Source organism: Stigmatopora nigra, chromosome 11 (assembly GCF_051989575.1).
Source record: "Stigmatopora nigra isolate UIUO_SnigA chromosome 11, RoL_Snig_1.1, whole genome shotgun sequence".
Lineage (NCBI taxonomy): Eukaryota > Metazoa > Chordata > Actinopteri > Syngnathiformes > Syngnathidae > Stigmatopora > Stigmatopora nigra.
In genome coordinates, this window is record NC_135518.1 from 10,426,233 (window position 1) to 10,450,867 (window position 24,635).

At 36.6% G+C, this 24,635-nt stretch overlaps 3 protein-coding genes across 4 annotated transcripts in view; 2 read left to right on the forward strand and 1 right to left on the reverse strand.

Moving 5' to 3' along the window:
* The window catches only part of asic4a (acid-sensing (proton-gated) ion channel family member 4a), a 101,633-nt gene extending 94,884 nt beyond the window's left edge, over positions 1 to 6,749 (forward strand). For both annotated transcript variants that reach the window (XM_077728631.1, XM_077728630.1), the window contains 6 exons: positions 1,350 to 1,403; positions 2,277 to 2,430; positions 2,762 to 2,853; positions 2,960 to 3,039; positions 4,336 to 4,452; positions 5,222 to 6,749. In XM_077728631.1, the coding sequence (XP_077584757.1) occupies positions 1,350 to 1,403; positions 2,277 to 2,430; positions 2,762 to 2,853; positions 2,960 to 3,039; positions 4,336 to 4,452; positions 5,222 to 5,350 (626 nt within the window). In that variant the 3' untranslated portion in view covers positions 5,351 to 6,749. The remainder of the gene's footprint in view (positions 1 to 1,349; positions 1,404 to 2,276; positions 2,431 to 2,761; positions 2,854 to 2,959; positions 3,040 to 4,335; positions 4,453 to 5,221) is intronic.
* A 2,927-nt stretch (positions 6,750 to 9,676) lies between these two features.
* On the reverse strand, positions 9,677 to 18,456 carry chpfa (chondroitin polymerizing factor a). Its single transcript, XM_077728444.1, has 4 exons — positions 18,000 to 18,456; positions 15,738 to 16,302; positions 13,903 to 14,085; positions 9,677 to 13,775 (listed from the first exon to the last, which is right to left on the reverse strand). Exons 1-4 carry the CDS (start codon positions 18,275 to 18,277, stop codon positions 12,513 to 12,515), a joined length of 2,289 nt encoding a protein of 762 aa, XP_077584570.1. The 5' UTR covers positions 18,278 to 18,456; the 3' UTR covers positions 9,677 to 12,512.
* A 1,552-nt stretch (positions 18,457 to 20,008) lies between these two features.
* LOC144204649 (pyridoxal kinase-like) lies at positions 20,009 to 24,350 on the forward strand. Its single transcript, XM_077728743.1, has 11 exons — positions 20,009 to 20,337; positions 20,618 to 20,672; positions 21,618 to 21,722; positions 21,799 to 21,882; positions 21,973 to 22,007; positions 22,299 to 22,384; positions 22,481 to 22,526; positions 22,615 to 22,726; positions 22,820 to 22,956; positions 23,053 to 23,119; positions 23,273 to 24,350. Exons 1-11 carry the CDS (start codon positions 20,257 to 20,259, stop codon positions 23,392 to 23,394), a joined length of 930 nt encoding a protein of 309 aa, XP_077584869.1. The 5' UTR covers positions 20,009 to 20,256; the 3' UTR covers positions 23,395 to 24,350.
* The last annotated feature ends 285 nt before the right edge of the window (positions 24,351 to 24,635 follow it).

Here is a 24,635-nt window from a genome sequence, read left to right on the forward strand (position 1 = left end):
GTGTAATTTACTGTTGAATATTTAGATGACTGAATTGTTATGATAGGACTCTGGAGAGCAGTTGGGTCTAAAGCTTGTCGAGGGAATGTGAGGCTAACTTGTGAATAGAAAATCTCTTTCAGTCTCGACCACACAAACATACGCAGCTGCTCAATTTTACAGTGCTGACTTCTAGTGTTTTACACTGTAAACAGGATGTGCAAGATAATACGCTCGGGTGTACAGTGGTCATAGCGAAATCGGAAAAAAAGAAGAAAAAAGTAACTCCTCGACACCATCTGCTCACCAAATCATGCATTTTAGTAACTGCCATAAACATTCGGAGATTTTTAATAGCACTTAAAATTCTGATGTGTGTCCACCCGTCATCTATTTAAGGTACTATATAAATCGTAGTTATATTTCTCATTATTGTTGCCAGTTAGATGATGTTTAGCTCATTTCATCATAGGCTATTTTTACTGTGTCCTTATTGCTGAATGTTAGTTTTGGAATCAGAAGCAAGTGATGAATTTTTTTTTTTTTTAATCTATTTTAAATGGGGAATTGAAAACAACTTTTTGTGGGCCACGCAAAAATGAAGTGACAGGCCCGATCTAGCCCAACGTTTGAAACCACAAATACATATATGATATATAATATATATATAGATGTAATTTTTAACATTTCCAACTTGAAATATTACACCACCCTGAAGCCATAGAAGCAAAAAAAACGTGTTATCCGAAATCTGCTTTCTTCCAAGTTAATATTTTAGTCCCCAGTTCTATTTCTGTCTTCGGGCGACCACCCAAAAAAGCTATTAGCCCGTTCTTGTCCGGTGACATGCGGACAGCTCACGGAAACACGGCACAGCTTTTGTCTCATGACACAGAATAAAGACTGGCCAATTTTTTTTTATTATTCAGAACTCCCGTTTTTACTCTTGCTGATAATTGCTTAACATTGTCCAAATGAGAAGAAGCAAGACACAAGTGTGAGTGCGGAAAAGGTCAGCATGTCATTTCACAGTACATTAATCCGCATACTTCATAAAGAAGCAAAAAAGCAGAACCCCGCTAATGACTTGTTCTGCTAATGAATTCCCGCATTTGATGGACTGGCCAATATGTTTTTTTTTTCCGTTTTTTTTTTCTTCTATGGACGCTTATTCTCCATATGCGAGCAGCACGCTTCATTTCTCAGGGAAGACCGCACTCGGGCCCCATCCTCGCTGTCTGCTTTCATTCGGAGATGAATGATAAGCGACGGCGTGTTGTTCGCAGCCGTTCTTCCTCATTGCGGTAGACATGGGTCGCTGATCATTTTGTTAGTGATTGATCAGACTCATTATGTGCTCTCCTCTCCAGGAACCGCTGATATCTGTCCTCCTAACAAAATCAACTGTGTTGACAAAGCACTTGGTAAGAGACAATCTGCCTTCATTTCTTTTCTCATTGCAGTGCTGTGCAAAACAATTGGCATGCAGTATGAATGTTGAAGGATTTCTTTTTTCACATATAGGCCCAAATTTATCTGAACCATCTGACTTTCCTATTGTGATTTTGTGCCTTTAGAGTAGATGAGCTCTGTTGATGAACTGCTATTATTAAATAATTCTTCTTTTATCCCATTTTTCTCCATCTTCAATCTGATTCTACTTAGCATTACATTATATTACCTTTTTAGTCCCCAATTTAATTATGTCTCTCATTACTTCATTTAGAATGCATTCACTGTATTAGAAATAGATTATTTCTATCTTGGTCACCCTCATGAATAAGATTTGAATAATGTTAAATGATGGGTGGTAACTTTTCTTTTATGAAATTTATAGTCCCCACATGAGTTATATGTTGCAGTGTTCGCTTACATTATTTATAAATTGTTTTGACGTCATTATTTATAAATTGTTTTGACGGGAAGTTAAGGAGCACTACACAGAAAACATTAAATAAATAATAATATATATTTTTAAAAACATATGAGCATGTTGCAAAAAAATCCCAGCCGATATATTAAAATACTCTATTAGATTAATCCGCATGTGTGCAAAATCTAAAAAAAAAAACCTGAAGTCATCTGGGATATACTCCAGCACCACCTGTGACCCTGGTGAGGATAAGCGGTACAGAAAATGAATACATCTGAACCTATTCATTCAAATAGAACAATCAATGATGCTTTCTTGCTATGACACAAACTTTGGGATTTTTTGTATATTTCTCTAAAAATCTATGTATTATCTTTGTGAGCCTGCTGGTCTAAGATTAGGATTTGTTTTTGTCGGATTCCAGCCCAGCTCCAGAAGATCAGCGGGGACACCTGTCCATGCGAGACGCCCTGTAATCTCACCCGTTACGGCAAGGAGCTCTCCATGGTCAAAATCCCCAGCAAGGGCTCGGCACGATATCTCTCCAGGAAATACGACAAGTCAGAAGACTACATCAGGTATGAGAGACCTAACTCAAGAGCGAGTGAAAGCAGTGATGCGCTTCTGGTAAAATTGATCATTAACTCTGACCTCCAGTTTGCGGTCACATGCTAACAACATAGAAAACACAACAATACCATGATAGTGTTTACTTTTGTTTAAGTCATTTATAATTAGTAAGTAAGTGTTAAGGGAACATTCTAACTTTTGCTATTGACGACATGAGATGTTCAATCCATTTGGAGCGGCTAGTAGCCAGCAGTTGCTGCAAACCCTCCCAGACAAAATCAATTGGACATCAAGCAGAATCAATGGCGGTCAACAGGTTAATATGACTGTTTTTCTTAGAGACAATTTCCTGGTTTTGGACATCTTCTTTGAAGCTCTCAACTTTGAAACAATAGAGCAAAAGAAAGCCTATGATGTCGCAGGTTTATTAGGTATGATTCAGCCTCATTATTTCTATATATTTCAATTAAATATCTAAACATTTGTAAAAAAAAAGTTGCCAATAACTTGAATTTTTGTCTTAATGCTCTGTTTTAGGGGACATCGGTGGACAGATGGGTTTATTCATTGGAGCCAGCATCCTGACTATCTTAGAAATACTAGATTACATCTATGAGGTACACATTGAACTGCCATATTTTCCGCACTACAAGGCGCAAATACTAGAAATCAATTTCCTCAAAAACTAGCATTGCGCCTTATAATCCGATGCACTTTATATGTGGATTAATCTAATGGATCTATAACACAAACCACTACTAATATTACTATTCCACCAGAATTACCAACGCATTTTATAACAAACAAATTTTAATATTCCCCATTCATTGAAGGTGTGTTGATTAGTATGGGAAAATACAATAGTATTCTAAATCTTTCCAGGCCAAGTATTAGCAAGCTGAGAAAAAAATATAAACTCACTGGCATTGGCTAGAAGGCGGCTGATTTTGACCTCAATCCAGCATGCCAAGACAAAATGTCGCCCCAAATTCCCCTTAGACTGATTGTCATTTATGTAGCAGTCCGCCTAATGTCATGCTGTCTGATTAAATGACCATATCAGGCGCCAGACGATGGTGTTGCATTTCTGGCACGTCAGGATCAGATATTTACCTTCACATGAGCCGTAAGAGTCATTCCAGAGATTGTCAGAAAAACAACAAGTCTTACTGCTTTTTGAGAAGGACTGCATGGCATCCTAGTTCAATATTGGCATAATAAGTATGTTCGACATTTATTTTATGCATTTATTGAGCCAAACATCACTATTGGTGTTAGAAAAAATATGGACAGAAAGTATCAGTATATTAATCATATTTTATGATAATAATATGATGTGGGACAAAATATGATTTGAAGAAATACTTAATTAAAAGTGAAAAGAGCTATGATTGATTTTCTCTGTTATTGGCCGATAATTTGCCAACGTGGCAGGAGTGGCTGTGTGTGTTCGTTTTCATTAACTATTTGATTTATTATTGCACCACATGTTTATGTCATGTTTGATTTATCACAGCCGGTATAGATTTTGTTGAGTACAGTTTATGTTTATTTTTTTATTTACATTCTTAATTGGGACAAAAAAAGGGTGGGACAGCAAATGTTCTCGTTAAGATTTTTCCTGTACAAAAAATCTTTATTTTTTCATTTAAAATATATTCATTCATCCATTCATTTTCTGTAGAATTCATGCTTACACTATGCTACAATGTCAAAACAAAATTCACCAATATGTAAAAATTGTTTTTATATATTTGCAATTTTTTATTTTATTTATTTTTGGACCAATTTGAAAATGTTGACATTGGATACAACTCTACTTATGCGTGACATCATCTGAGGTTTAGCTCAATTTCTTTCAGGCTGTCCCCAGAGTCATTTCTGTTCTTTTGTGTATTGACCTTTTCATCCAGGTCTTCAAGCAACGACTACAACGTGTACTGAGGCCACAAAAAGAGGACAAGAAGAGCAAGCCTCAACCACAGGCCGCCACTGTTGCGACAGTGGGTCTGGAAGAGATGAAAACAGAGGTCCGGCACATTCTGTACAGACTCAAACTGTGTTTCTTTTCATGTCTACTTTCCCCAAGGCACTATAATTCATCTAAAAAAACTACAGGAGAAAAACCAAGTAGATTTTTTTTCAGGTTTTAATATAATGACATGAAAAGTTCCAGTAATTCATTATAGCTATTCTCTCAGAGGACAGAGTCGTTTGTTGTGCAAGTTCTTTTGGATGCTTGCAAATTAGGTCTCAACGCTGTTCCCCATTTAATTTTGCATTTCTGTGTATCTGGCACCAATGTGTTGTCCACAGAAAGAGTTTAATTTGTTCTTTTATTGTTTCCCATGTTCACTTCACTTCTTCTTTGCATTAACATTGGTGAAGAAATGACTTCCCAGTCCCGCTTTCATTCTGCAGTCATCATCATTAAGTGAATCGATTTCTAAATTTGTGCAAGACTGCATCCTTTTTAGGATATAATTACTTTGCATGGGAAAAAAAACAAGCCTTATTGATGTTTTATGTAAATTTGGGGATGTGCCAATGAATACAGACAGTAGTTCATCATTTAAATCATGTATATAACAAATTACCCAAGTAATAAACTTCAAAAAATCAGACAAAAACTAGCAAATCATCCTCTAAAAATACTTAAAACCAACTAAATTAGAGGGGAGTGAATGATATCGTTTTCCTATAGTGATGTTTTCAAGACGTTTGAATTGTAGTAACAACAATTAATCCACAAATGCCAATCTGTAACCATCTACTGTTCTAATTGTTTTCTTTTAACAGGACCCCAACGCCATGACGCGGAGTCACCCAGAGGGCGCCTACGCCAACACGTTGCTCCCCAATCACCACCATCACCCGCATCATCATCACCCCGGTCACCAAGGGGTATTTGAGGACTTCACATGCTAAATCTAAACCATAGTTTCCATTCTTTACTTTGCATTGACAACAGGAGGGGAGAGAAGACAGCGTCAGTGTTTGTCAACTTTCCAGGGAAGGAACTTCCGCATTCAACGCTAGTTCTTTGCTGCCATCAGTGAAAAGCTCCAGCCAAAGTCCAACAACAAACTTGTGATGCTAAGGTAGCACTTGTATGTACATTGTGTAGGCACAAATTGGACACTAGCTTAAGTTTTGTTTCATTTTATAAGGATGGGACCCCTTTAACTATGTCTTGCCTCAAGTGAGAAGTCAAGCACTTTGCGAGGACCAATTGTCCATGCGTTTTCTTTTTCTGAAAAGGAAACAAAAGGAAGACTGCATGAGCCCTTGGCGCAAAATATTGCCTAAGAAGAAATGTGATTTATTGGTTGATTTCTTTCTCTTTGAGCCATTTTTCTTAAAGCTATTGCCTCCGGAGTACACACTCTACTGCGGTCATTTCAACATTATGGATTATTTAATCATTTAAATAGAGAAAAAACGTCTAGACGGCCTATATTGTATACCAGATGAACTCTGAACTAAGCTAAGCTCTTCTTTGTGCATAATCATTCCAATATTAATAAGTATAAGTATTTTTTTTTCCTTCCCCAGAGAATCCAAGCAGCCACTTTACGTTGTCTGATTTGTGGTAAGGTGTTAGAAAGCCGAATTACATATTGTGACATGAACATTGTAAAAACAAAACAAAAAAACACAAAGAAGTGAGAGAGATTGTGTTTTAATGGTTGTTGTTTATAAGGCATTAATATATAACTTAAGTAATCATTTTGTTATTTATACATTTTAGAGAAATAATTTTATATGCAATCACGATTGTAGCAATTGATGTACACTGAAAATCTGCAGAATAAGAATATCAATACATTTGTACAGATAAGAACAATGACTATGGATTGTGGACGTTATTTCCCGATATAATATTTTCTGCTTTTGAATAATTATATAAAAAGTGGAAGCTCAACATTCTAAGACCCTTTGCGGTGGTATAGTTGGGAATGTAACTTTGTTGTTTGTTTTTCTTTTTATTTCTTTTTTACAGAACGAGCAAGATAGAGTGTATTCATGTGTGCAGGTATTTTACAAATTCAGGGTTTAGTCCCAGTGCTTTTATAAGCCTGACGGACCGCTAACCCTGGATTTTAATAAGCACATACTTTGGTGAGAAAAAGATGTCTGTGGACTATTTTTGGAGCAGCAGAAAAAAGGTACAAACATTTGAAGGATCAAACAATGTACGTAAAAGGTGTGGAGGACCAGAGACAATCATTGTTAGCTTCCGTACGAAAGATTTCCTGTGCAACGGAACTTGTAAGAATTGAGTAATATGAAATCTTGTAATAAATTTTGCTGCAGTCAAACTTAATTAAGATTTGCTTACTGCACAGCCTAGATAGGGATTTTTTTTCAGGATTGGATTATCCTTAGCTAAAGGTATGTTGTTTAAATGCATATTTATTTTGCCAAGCCAATTTTCACTCGGATTGTAACTAAAACCAATCTCTTTTTCAGATTTAATGAAACTTATATCTACACTTGATGTACATTACGAGATGCAGAAAAGTGAAGCAATTGTGTTGGATTTTGAACAAAATATTTACAATTTCTGTATGTATGTTTGTGGTTTAAAAACAATAATGGGTATATAGTAGTATGACAATCATGTGTAAGCTAAGTATAAGGGGTGAAATTTTCTATAGCATTATTTTATTTTTAATTGTTTTACATTGAGACCCCAAAAAAATGCTGCTTGTTGTGAAGTGAGCTCGGCAGGCTTAATTAATACCACCAGAAAATAACATTTTTGCTGATTTGTCAAATCAAATAATTCATTTAAACAGCATATTTTAGTTGGCAGTAAATCACAAGGCACAATAGATCACATTCCCTGATAACATTGTATCAAGTGTTGATAAAACAGCATTCGCGACTAAATTACTGAATGAGTAAATTTGATAATGATTTTTTCCCCATGTTTACAAATGACAAAACATTATTTCCAATAGATTTCTGCATACATTTGACAGTTGTAACTTCCATATTCACAATGAGCTACCACACACTACCATCTGTCAACTCTCATATTCCTGTCAAGTAATCTTTGGCTTGATATGACTGTTTAATATTCATAATCATGTGTCACTTTGACATTTTCAAAAGGTTCCCAATCGCACTCTCTGATGGCATCCCACACAGGCCATGCATAACAATCCTTTCCTCTGTCATCAATAATAGTGGCTGCTTGCAGACAAGTCGCATGGGGGGGCCTCGGGTGTGGACAAGAATACAGGACACATTGCAAGAATTTGCCTGAATGTGAGTCAATATGCATTTGTTCTCTTTTTTTCACCATTTTTGTTTTTGTCTAGCATTCCGTAGACGTGGACGGCTTATGTGGTAAGGGGACATCTTAAGATGAGTAAAATGTTAGGCAAGGACTTGTAAGCACAGCAGACAGGACAACATGCGGCCTGCATTCTTGGAATTCCAAGTCCCTTTTGGAGTTTGCTTTCTGGGAAAAACTTTCCACAACACTTTGTCACATGATGGCATTTATAGAGTACAGTAGTGATTACATTTCAGTCAAAGAAAGTCACTCTTATTTAAATTAGCATCACAAAAGTGGACTAATTGATTTTTTTTTACTTGAGAAGTTGCAGTGGAAACTTGAGATTTGAGTAACCTATCCTAGTATTTGTTTATGGAACAAAAAAGTAGTCAAAATGAAACTAGGCAGCAAAAAAAATCTACAATTCGAAAAAATGAAGCCATTGTGACTGTAAAATTTGTATTCATCCTGCAGGACATCAACACAGATGCATGATATACTAGGGGACAACAGCTGAATGAAAAAAATGCCACTTTGAAGTGAATGTTGAAGAGAAATTTCCTTGAAATTCAAAGGTAAGAACAAAAACCAATGCACATAAATCATACCAAGTTGCATGCACAGAGGGTTCTCATCTATAACAACAACCAAATGCGACCATGCTCACCAAGAGTTTTGTGAATTATGGCTAAGCAATTAGAAGCCATTCTTAGAGGTACTATTAAAAGTTTGCGGTGTTAAAACTGTGAGCTTTAAATTTAGCCCTAACTCACTCGTCCTAAATTAGCTATGTTGTAATTTGCGCAAATGTGATTCTCTAAAAGGGATGCTTATATTTACAGACTTTGTAAAATGCATAGTTCTGATAGTCATTAAAAAATGTGTTTCAATATCTTAGAAGCAGCAGGAATTGACCCCTCTTAAAATAAATATAGTACATAAAATAAAATAAAATGTATTACTGAAGCGATCAATGTTTGAATGTCAGCAAACATAAAATTACTAAAAGATCTTCTCGCATGAAGCAACCTTGGACTGAAATTTTGTGGCTCTCTAAGTTTTCAATAAACACAAATGATTTAGCTAAGGCACATTTTACAACGTGGGAAAGACAGACGGAAAGCCCACACAGGCTCAGGTAAAACATGCAATCAGGGCCTTCACAGCCAGGATTTTAAACCCACTTTTTGAAGTAGACTAAACAATTAAAACCGCCATGCTGCTAGTAACTGAACTGTCACTAGGATGCCTATCAATATTTTACATTTCAATTGGAAAGCACAATGAGCCCTTGGTCACAACTTTACATATTTACACGTATATATTCATATATATTGATATGTGCTGTTCCTTATTAGATAAATCAAACTCAATTGAGTATTATTATGTCTGCCATGAATTTCATCAAGAAAACTTTGGAAAATGAAGTTAAACAAGACTTTGTGTCAAAAAGCATTTGGTTTTTTGGTCGAGAATTGTATGTTAAATGTGAAAACGTGATTTTTAAGCATAACCAAAGTGTCAGTAAGAACTATATATCAGATCTTAGATTATTTGAAGCTAGTATGCCCCTGTGTGGGAGGAGAAAGTGCATAAAACCAAGTACAAAATGATGGCTTACAATTAAGTCCCTGCTGCTCTGTAATCATGTGGTTTTACGACACGGCTCGGGGGAGTACATATGGACCCTTGACATAACTAAAACTGTAATTATGTTTGCTGAATTTTCCGCTGCTTTTACCAAAACCAGACAGAAAAGGTATGACAATGACAGGAATGTTAAAGGAAAGTATACAGGATAAAACAAACTGATGAAATTGGGTGTATTCCTAAAAATTAAAAAAAAATGGCACTTAATACCAGCATGCTCTTCTGCTGACACCTATAGGACAAACAAAAATGTACAATTTCAAGGAAAAAAAAAGCTTTTTTTTTAGTATTGATGAATGACCACAAGCTTTTTATTGGAATATTTTTTTATTCAGTTAAAAAATTGCATTTCACATTTGATCGGTAATTACAGCACATCATGAAAAGTGATGCAGATCAATGAAAGCACGGCATTGCTGGCTTTCTTTGATTAGTACCAATATCCATCAGATAAAAGAAAAACATTTGGTTCCAAAATCAAGGATGTAACAAGAAAAATACTTACATACTATTGACTTGAAAATGAAACATTATTTCAGAGCTACAATAAACAAAGGCATACTGCAGCATGTAACAGTGAAGGATGTCATCATCACATCATATAAAATGTGTGGAATTTGAAAAAAAAGCCTGTAAAAGTGTCTAAAATTAGTGCGTTATAATAAAATAGTCTACAGCATAGTTCAATTTTATCCTCCGTTGTAGGCTTTGGTGAACACACACATAGTTCCCAACTTATTTTGTTCGAGCCAAAATTCACAGTGGTTTTTTTGGAAGGTTAACAACTATTGCTTAATTGTCTTCAACAATGTCTTCATGGGAAAACATTCAGCAGATCATTGTCTCCGTAAGACTGTGTGCTTGTCAAAAGAAATCAAATCACCCCAGAAAAAATAGCAGTACAAAGACTGCAAAGAAAGCAAAAAACCCCGCTGTGATTTATAAGTTATAACAAAGATACAGAAGAAAAAAAGCTTCTGCTTTAAACATACAGGAAAAACAACTTGAATCATCCATTGGAGAAAAAGATAACAAAGGACCAACATGTAGACTTATTGGTAGAATGGAATGTCAATAATTATGTTTTCACAACAAAAAAACTAGAAAAAATGTAAACTATAGTTACTACAATCAATGTAGATTGAATGTTACTGAAGCCTACATGTTGGCCCATAACATGTTTCATCATAGTTTCCATTTCAGGTCTGCTAATATTGTACAGTCATTGAGTGAATCACAGTAAAGGAAAGAAAAAAGTCTTTACTCTGATTCCTCTTGACCTCCTTGGAGCAGTTCCTCACTAAAAGCTGTCTTTAATTCTCATTGGACAATCTCCAGAAGCTTGCCCAAAGGCAACATCCACACACTTCTTTACTCAAGTAGACAAAATCATTGCATTTAGCTCAATTTTGGAGACTTGCCACATGGGGATTACTTGTAACCCCTTGTACCTAACAGTTTGATTCGATGCGTATGTGCAAAATAAACGCACAGCTCGCAACCATGTACTCCATTTGGTAGCTCAACAGTGGCTTTAGCAGGAATATTGCACTTCTTAAGTAAGTTCAATTGAAAACGGCCGTATACTATTGCTACCATTCGAAAAAAGTTGTCCTATTAAAGCTTTGCACTTGTTTGGAATGCAAATGTCGAACAAAAGGGAGGAAAAACGTGGAGGATAATTATTGACAATGACTTCAACAGATTTCAAGTCATTTAACGTTAAGAAGTTCAAACATTGGCTTTGACCTCTTAACCTCTCAACCCCAAAAACTAATATGTAACAAGTTGAGGCTTTCTGTGTGTAGCTCTTAAGATAAAAAGTCAAGAACTGGAAATGTACACACATGCACAACAGCTCAGTCTACACAACATTAGGAACACAACGCCTCCATATACTAAAGCCCGACAGGAAATACTCCAGTCAGTGGTTTGAGGCACGTCCCCAATTTGAGGAAGGGCGCCTATTCCCAAAATGAGCACAGAAACCAACATGCGACATACCAACTGGGCTTTTTCACACATCATATAAGCGTGGCATAACAAAATCCAAGACAGATGAAAAATACAACAACGTAAACACCTAATTTGTAAAACTATTATGTAACATAAATATGACCATCTGGTGAAAAATCAGTTCCAAGGCACAATTACAGCGATTTCCTCTGAATACACTCACATCTATGACAGTTTAACCATTGTGATGCAAAGCTCAAAATAATCCATGTCAACAGTCATTTCTATGAGTGTATATCATTTATCAATACAAGGAAGGACCACGTTTATTAACTTGTGTTTTTTTTTTGGTCAGTGAAGATGTTGCAACACTTTGAGAAAAAAAACAGAGCAGGCATATGAATAACTCGCAAACTCCCAAAAACGTTTAAACCGAGGAGCCTCTTGTGTAACAGTGCAAAACACTTTTAAATATCTTATTTGGTTGACTTGGACTGACCACCATGAAAACTGACCAAAGCAGCCAAATTCTGTCCATCCCAAACAATTGCAGACTGCCCCCTAGTGCAAATGAGAGGACTTAATAGCACAAAACCAAAGATCTTGGTTGATATTGAAAGATACGCACATACAAAGAAAAGAGGTCTTTTTTTGTACATATGTATCTGACTGGGCATGTGTCAACATCATCCAATGGTTATTAAATAATTTGATTGACAACTTGTAAAACCTCACCCTGCTTCAGTAACATAGTGGTCAAATATTGCTTATTGCAACTGAGAATAGTCAGAGAGTCCGTCCATTGGTTCCATCGACTCTACCAATCGGTGCTGAACTGTCACGCAGTTTGCAGGATTGAGTCACTAGTTTCACGGGTGGCCGGCCATCAGACAACTAGTTCTGCTGCAAAATTTAATTTAGTTTAGCCAAGGAAAATCTTCCTTCAATCGCCCCGAGTTTTTGTGGTTCTGTTCAACCACGTTGCTTTAGTGTACGACGAGTGGACCAAAAAGGCTAAGTTTGTAAACAAGACTTTTCTGCTCGAGGGCACTCGTTGCGCATTCATTCATAACCAGTTTGTCTCAAAAAAGGGTGGACACCGAGCGTGAAGTTCAGTGTCGTAAATCAGTATTCAGAGCTTTCCACTTTTGTTTTATCCCAACAAGCATTTTAAGAAGTGTCGAGGCGTGTCTCTCAAGTGCTATTTCCTTGTTCTTGTTCAAACAGCAGCATTGCGAGTTGGGAACGAGAACCAATCCCTTCCAGATTGCTCTCCACACACCTATGGTAAATTTCCTCACTGAGCCTTGGGTTGCAGACTTGGTAGTGATACTTCTGGTGTAATGCTGGCTCGACGGCCCTGAATATGTGCAGCCCAGAGTAGTTTATGAACATTTCATAAATGTCGAGGGTCTCTAGGAGTTCCTCGTTCTCTTGGACATCCGGAACCATTTTTGTGCGTGTTGCCATGTAATCGGCGTTGTAAAAACATGCTTCGTCAAATGACCAGCGATCAAAATGCCCCGAGTCCTTGTGGAGGTCGATTGTGAATGGACGAGGTTGGTTGTGATAGGCCACATCGGGGTTGTAATCTTGGAAATGGATGGGGAAGAAGACTTGCCAGTTGTTAATAGAATTCATGCGGCAGCGGTTTAGAAACTCTGCATTGACCTTCGTGTTGACACTAGCTAGGAGGAACAACGTGTCCACTGGGTGTTTCTTAGAGATGATGTCCATGAATTTGATCTGCGACGGTGTTTCTGTCTTGACGCTTATCCAAGGGATTTTCACTGTAGGGTATTTGCGCTCGTAGAGGTTTATCTGAGACTTAACGCTAGCAAATATGTCATTCTGGTTCACTTGCTGTGCTTCCAATGGGTCATAAATGAAGAGGAAGGTCAGAATGATGTTTTCATTTGTTTCAAAGGCATTGGTGGCAAATACTTTAAAGAATTCTTCGGCATAGTCACGCTCCAACACTGTCATCGGTATAATGGCGTGAACCCTCGTACCTTCTGTGACATAGGGCATGGGAATTATTTCTACCTGGCTCAAAGGTCGAACCAGATGAACGCGCTTGGTGATAGAAAGACTGTGACCTTTTTGGGTGACCGCCTCTAGCTGTAAATCCAATGTGTACTCCATACCCCTTGTAGGGTCGAAGCGCCTGTAGCCATTAATCAGTTTCTGCTTTTTCAGGAGCAAGGTAGGTCTGTACTTCTTGTTCAGTTCTTCCATCGCTATGTCAATGATATCTGCTACATCTAGTCGATCGATGCCAGGTAGCTCGCACTTGGGTGCTCCGTCAATGCATGAATAAATCTCCCCTTCTGTAAAGTAGTCCCATTGTAAAACTTCAAAACGAGACTTTGGTTCAAAAGATGGGTTGATTCCAACCGGCCACTGAGCGATTCGTGCACCGTCAAATGCGTCGGCGCTGGTGTTTTTTATTTCTTCCTGCAAAGCCACAAATGGAAATTGTTACTAGAGCATTTTGACAATGCTAAGGCTACTTCTTAAGCACACGTTTCTGAATGTAGCTCAGAAGTAACAGATCATTTGTGACAGTTGAAAATGAGCTTACCTGGAGCTTAGCAATCTCATCGTAAGTCTTCTGCAGTTCAATCTCGGTGAAGTGTCTGTGGAGACGGTACATCTGTTCTGGGTCAGACACTGGATGGACTGTCAGGGCTCTTCTAAACTCTTCATTTTGTTCTTTGCTTGGATCTGAGTTTTTCCCCAACTTATAATAATGGTAGTGGAGTCCCTAGGGTAGATAGGAAGGTAGGGACGGCTTAAATCAAGGAAGGAATAGACTTTAAAGGATTTTTTTTCAAAAACAATGGCTTGTGTTCTATACTTGAAAGCATTCAAACACAGTGAGGGGCACAGCTTGGATGATCTGTTTGTCATTTAATGAATCAGGATTGAGAATAAATAAATAAATACCAAGCAAGATGAAGGCCTTTAAGATGGAGACAAAGAAACAACCAAAATGAAGACCATCTAAGACAAGTGATTGAGTGATTACAAAAAATAAAATCCATTGGTAAAGCTTTTAAAATAAACCAAAGAAATGAGACCTACTTTTAATGTCTGCCCCAGTCGAGCCATGAGTAATTTTTGTCTGAGAGCTTAAATTGGTGTTTTCTTTCCACATCCCCCCTTTTTTCCCCATTGTGAAACCCTGCTGAAGCTCCAATTGTTTATATTTCCATAGAATTTGCTTCGTTTAGGTTCAGTAAAGAGTAGAAAAAAATATAGGGCAATGTATATTTATATTCCATTAGTCATAGTTGCCACCAAGCTATGGAATAATTTTTGTGTTAAAACGTTGGGGTACCACGCCTGACAGTACTTCATAATCAGACAGGACTTTTCCAAACGTTCCAGGATGATTGATGAAGAAAATCCCAAACTAGCTGAGGTCAAATGGAAAAGTTCTGATGACATGTCGCTCCTCCACCACTGACAACATTTAACTCATCCGACTTCAAGTATGTCTAAAACTAAATATATTACTTTGACGTAGTAAGAACAAAGTGAGATTTACAGTCCCCACTACTTGTTGCTTTTTTCCAACTACTACTGCAGACATTAAAAAAAGAGCGTATTAGCAACCAGCTCTGTAATATAAATACCACACAGACTCAATGCAGGCATGGTAATTATAGTTTTATATAGCTGTTTTTCACTTTTAAGTACAGACCTATAGGTCAAGGCCACAACATTTTGGAACCCTCGCAATAACCTTGACACAGCTGTTTTTGAATGGCTCTCTCCCATGATTTTTTTTTTTTTTTATTCCTTTAGGACATCCCATTCATCTTAACTATCAACTGCGGGAAATTCTTTTGCACTGTAACACTCCACATTGTGGAGCATAGTGAAAGAAACCTCAGCATGATATTAAAATTATTTAGACAACACCCCAATAAGTACTTTATAAGTTTTTAAGATATAATTGAAGTAAGGAATTTTAGTGCCTACCCCAAAAGTATGTTATTTAACTTTAAGGAATTACAAACTTCAGCTAAAAATACAAGAATAGCCTCGAATACCACAGACAACAGATAAAATGCATGATTCTAAAATCTAAAGTTCTCCCAAGGTAAGATAACACCAGAGGAAAAAAGTAACTTGCCAATATAGCTATTTCTGGATAATAAAATAATCACAATTTATTTTTTCATATCGTCCGAGCTTTTTTTTTTTTTTAAATTTTGGTTTATATACCTTCCACTATTTTTTTGCATATGGGCAATTAAATATATTGATCACTAAGTTATATCTAAAAAATCTGACCTTAATTCTCCATCTTAAAATTGCCCAACTCAGTCTAAACCTGACTCTAGACAAGCAAATAAGCAGGGTACAAACCACTATTATATACATTTAAAGAGACGTGTCTTAACATACCTCCAATTTGTTGACGCAATTGATCCCCGTATAGTCGATGATGCATCTCCCAAGCCACTCATCAGGCCTAGCACTCAGGATATCATTCCTACAATTTTCCAGGGAGGGTTGAAGTCGAAGCAGCAAAGTTCGAGACAAGAGGTACCCAAACCCTCCATTACAGTAGCTCCCTTCCATCACCCCACCTATGAACTCTTCTGGGCAGCCCATGTAAACTTCTCGATTTATACTCAAGTGATCTACCATATTTTTGATTCTATCAGCTTCTGTGTAAACATCATCTTGGACGAAGTAGAACCAGTCATACTCATTGATGTAATGGTCATAAATGTATTTCATGGTCTGAAACATGTTCCAGATCTGTCTTTCGTCTTCATGCGAGACTACAAACATGCCGTGTGGGACTTTGCGGTTACGTGTGCCAGTGAAGAAGACCACAGTGTCCAGATGATGGCTAATGGTGCGATTGACAGCTACGCCTAGGGTGTTGATGGTGGATTTTGAGGTGAGGACTCCAACAAACAGGCGTTCGCGTATCCCCAGTTCTGTACTTATATATTTTGCCCTGAAATTAGAAGAAGAAAAAACACATTAGTTTAAAGCCTAAAATTGTTATGTCCGATTAAAGGTTCAATACGACCCATGATGCAATCTGGTTATATTTGTCTGTAATGAGTAAGATGACATTTCCTAGGGAAGAGCAATTACAAGATTTGCTAAAGGAGTATTTGTGTTCATTTTAAACCTGTGATTACAGATGATTAAGCTAAATATAGTGATGACTCATTGACATATTCATAATTTCCTCAAAAAGAAAAAAAATGCTATGTTAAAATATCGTGCACTGAATGGGAGAAGCCAAAAGTCGAAATAGCAAGCTAAAACTACAAACCAGTTTAGAAATGCAAACATCATTGCAACACAACTCAACAAAAAACTACCTGTGTTAAAGCATTTCCTTTTTGAATGAAACTTTTGGGGTTCAATATTTAGGACTCTTGGGATGTGAAGACTAATATTTAAAGAGGGAGCAATTCCAGGAAAACATGAACATATTTGAACATCCCAGTACAGAAAAAATATTGTATGTATAGTTTAAGCGCTTACCCGCTGGGATGGGTGGGTGTAACCTATGAACTACACATGAATATGGTATGGCTGTTGAGATTTAGATGTGGGTGTGGCACGTAACTCAATTAAAATAGGCAATAAATCATCCTTTTTTTAAATTTAATTGTCTATTTATGTTCATTAGGGCAGAAAAACAGAGTACCACAAAAACCACACAAACAGGCGTGGAGCAGAAGCAAACTCCACATGGGACAACCCAAGCCAATATTGTAACCCACAAGCAGATGACTGTAAGGCAGACATGGTAACCACCATCCACCATGTCTTCCTCCAGACAGACGTTCATGCATCAATTTTCTATACCACTACACCTCATTAGTTTTGCACGTGATCTTAAACTTCTTCCAGCTGACTTTAGACCAGAAATACTAGTTCTTGCGAATAAAACAAGATGTGATTCAAACCTTAAGACTTCAGTAGCAATAATGATGTAATAATAAAACTTTTATCCATCTAAGCAAGGACAAGTTGCCATCTTGATATAATAACTGTTTAATTTACTGCAGGAGTTGGCAGAGCATTCATGTACTGTATCTATTTGGCCTACTATGTTCTGCACTCGGGCCGAACCAACCATTTAAATGATCAATAAACCCTAATTAGGTATTGGATTTTAGGATTAGTTCATTAGGATGTTATTACTATATTATATTATGTTTTTTGGGAAAACACCTAGTTATGTCCTTTATTATATCACACTTAATGTATATATTTTTTTTTAAATCAAGCAATTAGTAGAGTCAATGGTGACCAAACTCAATCGTACTCCATAGTCGTGAAATATGATTGCTCAATCCCAGTCATCCCAGTCGTCCCAGTTTAAATCCATTTGATGTCAATGGGAGAGAATGAGGCAATATTTAATTAAATTATTTTTAAGTGAGTTTTTTTATTTTTTATTTTTTTTTTACCATACCTATGAATGAATTTATCTGACAATTGTATTATTATTTCACTGTCACCTTTTGGAGGTGTTTATTATACTGTTATACACCTGAAGTAACCACAAAATAGAATACAGTATATAGTTAAAAAGTGTAGATCAGTCATTTATCCTAAAAATTATAAACATGCCCAAAGACAAAGAAGAAGTGCTATTGGGTGAAAAGTTACTCAGCATTTTTTTTTTACCTGAAAACTTTCTTAACTGTAGTCTGCGCAACTTGCTTATAGGGGACTATTCTTGGTTCGAAATCCGCTTCAGACTCTCCTTGGTTGACCATCGAAATTGAATTGGGTTTCCGGGCTCCTTTGAGTTGTTCCTCCTGACCCAGAGGAGCATCCTCGTCCGGGTAACACGCATCTTCAGTCCAGTTTACACTGAGTAAACTCAAGGTGAATCCTAAAGAAATACCGATTACCACCGGGCCCATTGACCGCAGAGCCGAGAGAAGGGCTGAAAATCTCATGTTGGCACGTCGGCTCGTCTCTCCCGGTCCGCTTTTTAAGGAACCTCCAGCGGTATTGTAGAGGCCTTACTGGTCAACTGCATCGAGTCCGAGATCTTTCCTCATCTAACTTGTGAGAAAGAAACTTCTTCCTTTAAAAAATTGCGTGAGTCTCTTACGTGTCAGGAACGCTTCTTACATGGCTCCGCCCCCTCAGACGTAGGCGTGACAAACCCGGATGCTGCCAAGAAGGCGGGACTACTTTCTGTAGGTGACCGTGCGCGCAAAACTCGCGGAAGGATTTTTTTTTTTTTACATTTTTTTTTTTTAGTTTCACCTGCCTTCCCTAGCGACAGGAGGGTCGCCAGAAATCGTTACATAAAATCTTCTTTAGATGCAACATTGCCGTTTATAATTGCTTCTAAACGCTACAAATTAAGTTTAAATAAAGTTGGGGTGGATTTTGAATGATCAATTAGCACATTTGGTGGTGAAAAAGTAATGGAAATAGTGGTCAAATGTTGTTAATGCTATTCGAATCTACTGTTGTACTGGTGCCATTTTTTGGCTGATTACAATACCCTGTTGTGTTGTATCAGATGACGTCGATACTGTATAATAACCCATTCCCTGTCATTGATTGTAAAGGACATTTGAGTCATTTTGACGAGGAAGGGCTTCATTTAATTGAATTACTGAACACAAGGTTGTTTTCCATGGATGTCCTATTGCTAACTTAATTATTTCCAGTTCAGGGAAGCTGGAAAAAGTGGGTCAAATTTGTGTAGGCCAAAAGGCATAATTGATTAAGTTAGACATTCGGAAAACACTTTATTGGAACATGCATCGTGATAGTATCATTAAACTTGTAATCATAACATCATACATGACATGAACATTACTAGGTGTACTAACCCCAATTCAGAGACATAGAAATAATGTAAACTTTGCATCCATTACATATTGCAATTGCATATTAATGAGAGGTTTCATGTCATGATTATTACATTCTTTTAATAATGTCATAAGACCCAATCAAATCATGTGTAACTGAAATTCTTGTTCTGTTCTGCATTCATGAAATACATTGCATTTGATGCACTTTGCGGTGCTGGATTTTCATTTGTGTGTATGAAAATGGCATTTAATCACTTTATTTACAAGCTATATAAAAAAAACTGAGGAATGTTAAATGCAATCTGCTTGTTCAATAGTTTTCTCAAATTGAAAAGTTTGTTCAAGGCTTGAGCTGCCATCTGGTGGAAATATACATAAAACAGTCTTAGTCAGATTGATGAAACACTTAAAAGATGGCAAATGTTATTGTTAGGCTCTAAATCTGAATGTTATTATTGAGAGTCAATGAATGATTACTGCAGGACAAAATAATATTAAAAAGTCTAAATGCAGTCCTCAAGAAGTTGTAAATTGCTCCTGTAGTATAGCAACATATCTGAATGTAATTATTTCCCTAAACTGTAATATGTGTGTTTATTAAGTAATTATGCTCTTAAATTATATATGTAATTATCTAATTACGCATTAATTGAGCTAGGGATTTTGGGCATGACATATATGGAAAATGGGTACTAGGCTTACTAAGGCTAGTGTTGAAAAAGGTGTTTTTATTTTTTTGGGGGGTATGATTCAAAACTCCACGTTGGTGTAAATGTAGTTGACAAGTTGTACCCGAGGAGGGCAGTCGTGAGGCATTTGTACCGTTTATACTGCCTCAAATACACGCAAATAAGAATATTATTGAACCAACCCACGAGAGGGCAATTTGAGGCAGAGCCTATGAGCTAAAATAACCAGAGTTCGCTGGGGGTGGTGGGCGTTTCAATAATCGTGCTTTCTAACGAACTTTATACTTGGGTAGACAACAGTCTAATAACTTTCTGCACGTCCGGGGATGTGCAAAGCGTCCATGGTGCTCTTGAACCGTTACTCTCTGTTCACTCGGTTCCGTGTTTTTAAACCTAGATTGGCCCAAGGAAGCGATGGAATGTCGCGTGTTGTCCATTCAGAGCCATGTTGTCCGAGGATACGTTGGAAATAAGTCAGCGACCTTCCCTCTGCAGGTGATATTGCTTCTTCATTCAATGTTTGTAGCTTCTTAGCTAATGTGACTGATCTCAGAATCATGCGAAATTATTAATACGTCGCGTATTGTTAGGAGTGTCAGTCAGTTATTTTTAAAAAATATTCAATTTTGTCGTTACACAATGTATGCTTATACATTAACTGCATTACTCATGGTGGTGTAGTTTGTCACTTATTTTACAATGATTATTTTCTAGGCATTTTTTTGCTTTTTTAACAGCTCCTCTTATGTGTTTTTTTATTTGTATTTTTTTACAGGTTCTGGGCTTTGAAGTAGACTCCATCAACTCTGTGCAATTCTCCAATCACACAGGTTGGTTTGTGCTTTGACTGTTTATTATTAAGTACTTTATTATTTTTTTACTGTACAGAGGGACACACACACACACACAAAATAAATAAACATTCCAATAAAACCAAGAATGATGGAAACAACACTGCGAGATCTCACCTTGGATCCCGTGAATGTCAACCTGAAATCACCACGGTTACTAAATAGCTTGGGAACGGTCTACTTGCAGTGATATAGTTAATAACTGTCCTTTTGTACTTTGCCTCCCTTGTGAAAAAAAATGCCAATGAACTCTAGTCTCGGGTTGAGTATATGTTCAACATAGATGACATAGTCGGCTTGTGTAGATTTCAGTTCACATACCATCCTAGTTAGAAGCGGTAATGTAGACTGACTGATGCATGGGTGAAACTTTGGGTCAAAACTTGGTTTCAGACAGAATTATAATTGCATTAGGAGTTTATACACCAAAGAATGTGAAGAATGTCAATGCCCAAATAATGGAAGTTTTTTTTTTTTTTTAAAGCAGTCTTTAGATTGTTTTTTTTCACTGCTGTGCTTCTGAAAGAGCAAGAAAATAGTTTCTTTTTAAGATTGTCCATCATAGGTCTTGAGTGTGTTTTCTCCTCTCAAGACTTTCTCACCACAGGAGATGCTCCAGGTCAGCAAAGGGCCCGTATGGAACTCGGTGTTCCGTTTGCGTGTTTGTGTGTCCATTCATTTGCAGTCCGAACAGCTGTGGGTTCATGGTGAAGGGGCACCAAAAAGGGGGAAAACTGGCAGCCTGATAAAGACATCTTTGTAGTCATTGTGGAGGCGTAAGATTACATTACATTTAATCAGTGAGCAAAGCTCGTTAGTTTTATTCTCAGTTTGTTTGATCCAATCATAGATTTCTGTTGGAAATTGGGAGTGTAATTCAAAACAAAACAAAAAAATCTTGATTACTTTTGTTTCTGGTTCTAGGCTATGCTCATTGGAGGGGTCAAGTACTGAAAGCTGATGAGCTTAATGTCCTGTATGAGGGCATCAAGCTCAATAAGGTCGACCACTATGATTACATCCTCACAGGTTTGTGAAACTTGTGTACAGATCACATTTGCATATCATTTAAGGCAAACATGTAGTTTTTATGTTTTTACTCTAGGGTACAGTAGGGACACGTCCTTCTTGATGGCCGTTGTTGACATTATTCAAGAGCTGAAAAAGGCCAATCCCAGTTTGGTATATGGTGAGTGTAATGCGATCAAATTTTGAACAACCACATATGTAAAACTACTAGTAGTTGTTGTGTTTTTATTTTTTTATTTTTTTTCAACAGTTTGTGACCCTGTATTGGGAGACCAAGGTGCAATGGTGAGCATAATTGTAATTATTATCAATCCCTTAATAGAATGTTAAATAGAAATGTTATCATTTTTGATGCCATTATTCTTTCAGGTTAATTATCAATTTAAAGAAAAAAACATCTTTATATAGGTCTAAAGAAGTTATTTTTTTGCATAGTTTCAGCACTAGTTTTTTTTTTAGCGTTATTCACAGTTATACACAGTAACAATACTGAAAAAAAAAATTGGATTTCTATATCAAAACTGAGTACTTCAACAACTGAAATTAAATAAAAATAGAATTTGTTTTATTTTCTAGTATGTCCCAGAGGAACTCCTGCCAGTGTATCGGGACAAAGTAGTGCCTTTGGCCGACATCCTTACCCCCAATCAGTTTGAAGCAGAGTAAGTTGATTTTTAATAAATACAGAACTTGATTAAAAAATAAATGTGTATATAAATGATACAGAAGAGGTTGATACTTCTGCCTTTCTTCCACAGGCTATTAACTGGACGGAAAATCCACACAATAGAAGATGCTCTTGAGGTGATTATGATTTATAATTAGATTTTATTGTCATTTTAATAGCAAGCAGCCCAATAATTTTGATCTAATTATATTATGTACCTCCAAGGCAATGGAGCTCCTTCACAAAATGGGTCCAAAAACTGTTGTACTCACCAGTACTGAATTGCCTTCCAATCAAGGAGACCAGCATTTGGTGGCCCTCGGAAGCCAAAAAATAGGTAGAGAACCACAGCAGATTTCGCCAAATAATATAATCATACAATTTTTAAGAAGGATCAGGCACTAATATTGCTGTCCATTTTGATATTTAGTAAAACCAGATGGCACCATTCACATTCAGAAGATCTGTATGAACATCCCTAAAGTTGACGCTGTGTTTGTGGGGACGGGAGACCTGTTTGCTGCTCTCTTGCTTGCCTGGACTCACCATCACCCCAAAGACTTGAAGGTTTGCATTGTATTAATTACCAGTAATCATTTCAAAAGAGTTACTAATGACCGATTGGTGTTATCATTCTTAATGTTCTTTCTGTTTTCCCCTTAGGCTGCTTGTGAAAAAACGGTTTCAGTCATGCACCACGTCATTAAGCGGACCATTACTTACGCTAATGGTATTTCATTTTTATTTCTGGCTATTTCATATAATGACTTTCCAGCCTTGTTTGAACAGATTTGCTGCAATCGCTACAATAAACTGTGGGGACACTGCAGTATTCTGGAAGTTAACTTTATGCTTTGTCATTTTTTTTTTTTTTTTTTTGCAGAAAAAGCCGGACTAGGGAAAAGACCCAGTCCTGCACAGCTGGAGTTAAGAATGGTTCAGAGCAAAGGTGACATTGAAAATCCTACCATTGTTGTGGAAGCCAATATTTTACAACATTCTTAATATCTCGCATTGTGACATTCCTGCAAGAATTAAGAATATCTGGATGGGGATTAGTAGGATTTTACAATTCATGTCATGTGTTCGCTACAACCCCCAAAATGAAGTGTCACTGCCATGCATCTAACTTCTATGACTTTTGTAGATATCAGGTTATCTCATGTCATTTTAAAGAAAGTTATTGTTGCTAGTGTTAACCAATAGGTTTTAAATTTAGACTACTAATTGTCCTGCAACACTCCGAGTAAATACAATTAGCAACTGATGCATGCTTGTTCATGCTTCTACTGTACTCATGTCGTTGCTAAGACTTTTCTGTGAATTCATCTGTAAACACTTGACAGAATAGGCTTGAAGAAATGTCATAATTTAAGGGTAGATTATTTTATAAATTAATAATCATGTCACCATTTGATAGTCATTTGGCTTGATTGTATCAAAACATCGAATATACTACAATGCAGGTGTATAATGTGGTTAGAACAAATATGGATGTTGCAATCACAGGCATTGGCATTTAATGTATTAGGATATATATCCAGCTAAATTTAGTATTTAAATTGATCATGGTCATTTTAATCTTACAAATTTTTATTCCGACTTAGAATTGTAGTTTTGCTTTCAATTCTGAATATATTGGTGTAATGAAAGCCATCTCATTTATATATGATCCCTATCAAAGTAGTATATATATAATTTAGTAGGTATGTGTCTTAAAAAATTTCAGATTGAGGTATTTGCACAGATAATCTTTAATAGAGAATATTAACTATTTATGATCATTATTTTCTTGTCATATCTTCACACTGGGCAATAGCCTTAATGCAGTTGGGAAGCTAAACAAGGATAGAATTAATGTTTTGTGTACAACTGTATAAGTTGCTCATGATTTATGGTCAAAACATCAAGCCCAAAATCTGAAAAAAATATGTACAATAATAAATACAATTTAATAACTACCATGTGTGGGATATTTATGTTTTGGCACTCAGCCTGCTAATCTCATAAGGTTGTTTCTCAAGTGCATGTGTGGAAATATGCCAAATAAATGCTAGCTATTTTAATCAAAAAATAATTTAGGGAGTGCATGGCTATTTCTAATACAACCTGCCAGTTTCAACAAACATTATCACAATTTGCTTTTATGTTGATGGTTAATATTCCTTTATAAATGACTGTCATTCCACAGTAATTAATATTCTTGTCAGATCAAGTGCTTATATAATGCGATTAAGGACAGGTAT

Coding starts and splice junctions, on each gene's coding strand:
- chpfa (XM_077728444.1), bottom strand. CDS start 18,277: ATGAGATTTTCAGCCCTTCTCTCGGCTCTGCGGTCAATGGGCCCGGTG. Junction 16,303..17,999: donor ACAGTTAAGAAAGTTTTCAG/GTAAAAAAAAAA, acceptor TTCTAATTTCAG/GGCAAAATATATAAGTACAG. Junction 14,086..15,737: donor ATTGCGTCAACAAATTGGAG/GTATGTTAAGAC, acceptor TATCTACCCTAG/GGACTCCACTACCATTATTA.
- LOC144204649 (XM_077728743.1), top strand. CDS start 20,257: ATGGAATGTCGCGTGTTGTCCATTCAGAGCCATGTTGTCCGAGGATAC. Junction 20,338..20,617: donor CAGCGACCTTCCCTCTGCAG/GTGATATTGCTT, acceptor ATTTTTTTACAG/GTTCTGGGCTTTGAAGTAGA. Junction 23,120..23,272: donor GACCATTACTTACGCTAATG/GTATTTCATTTT, acceptor TTTTTTTTGCAG/AAAAAGCCGGACTAGGGAAA.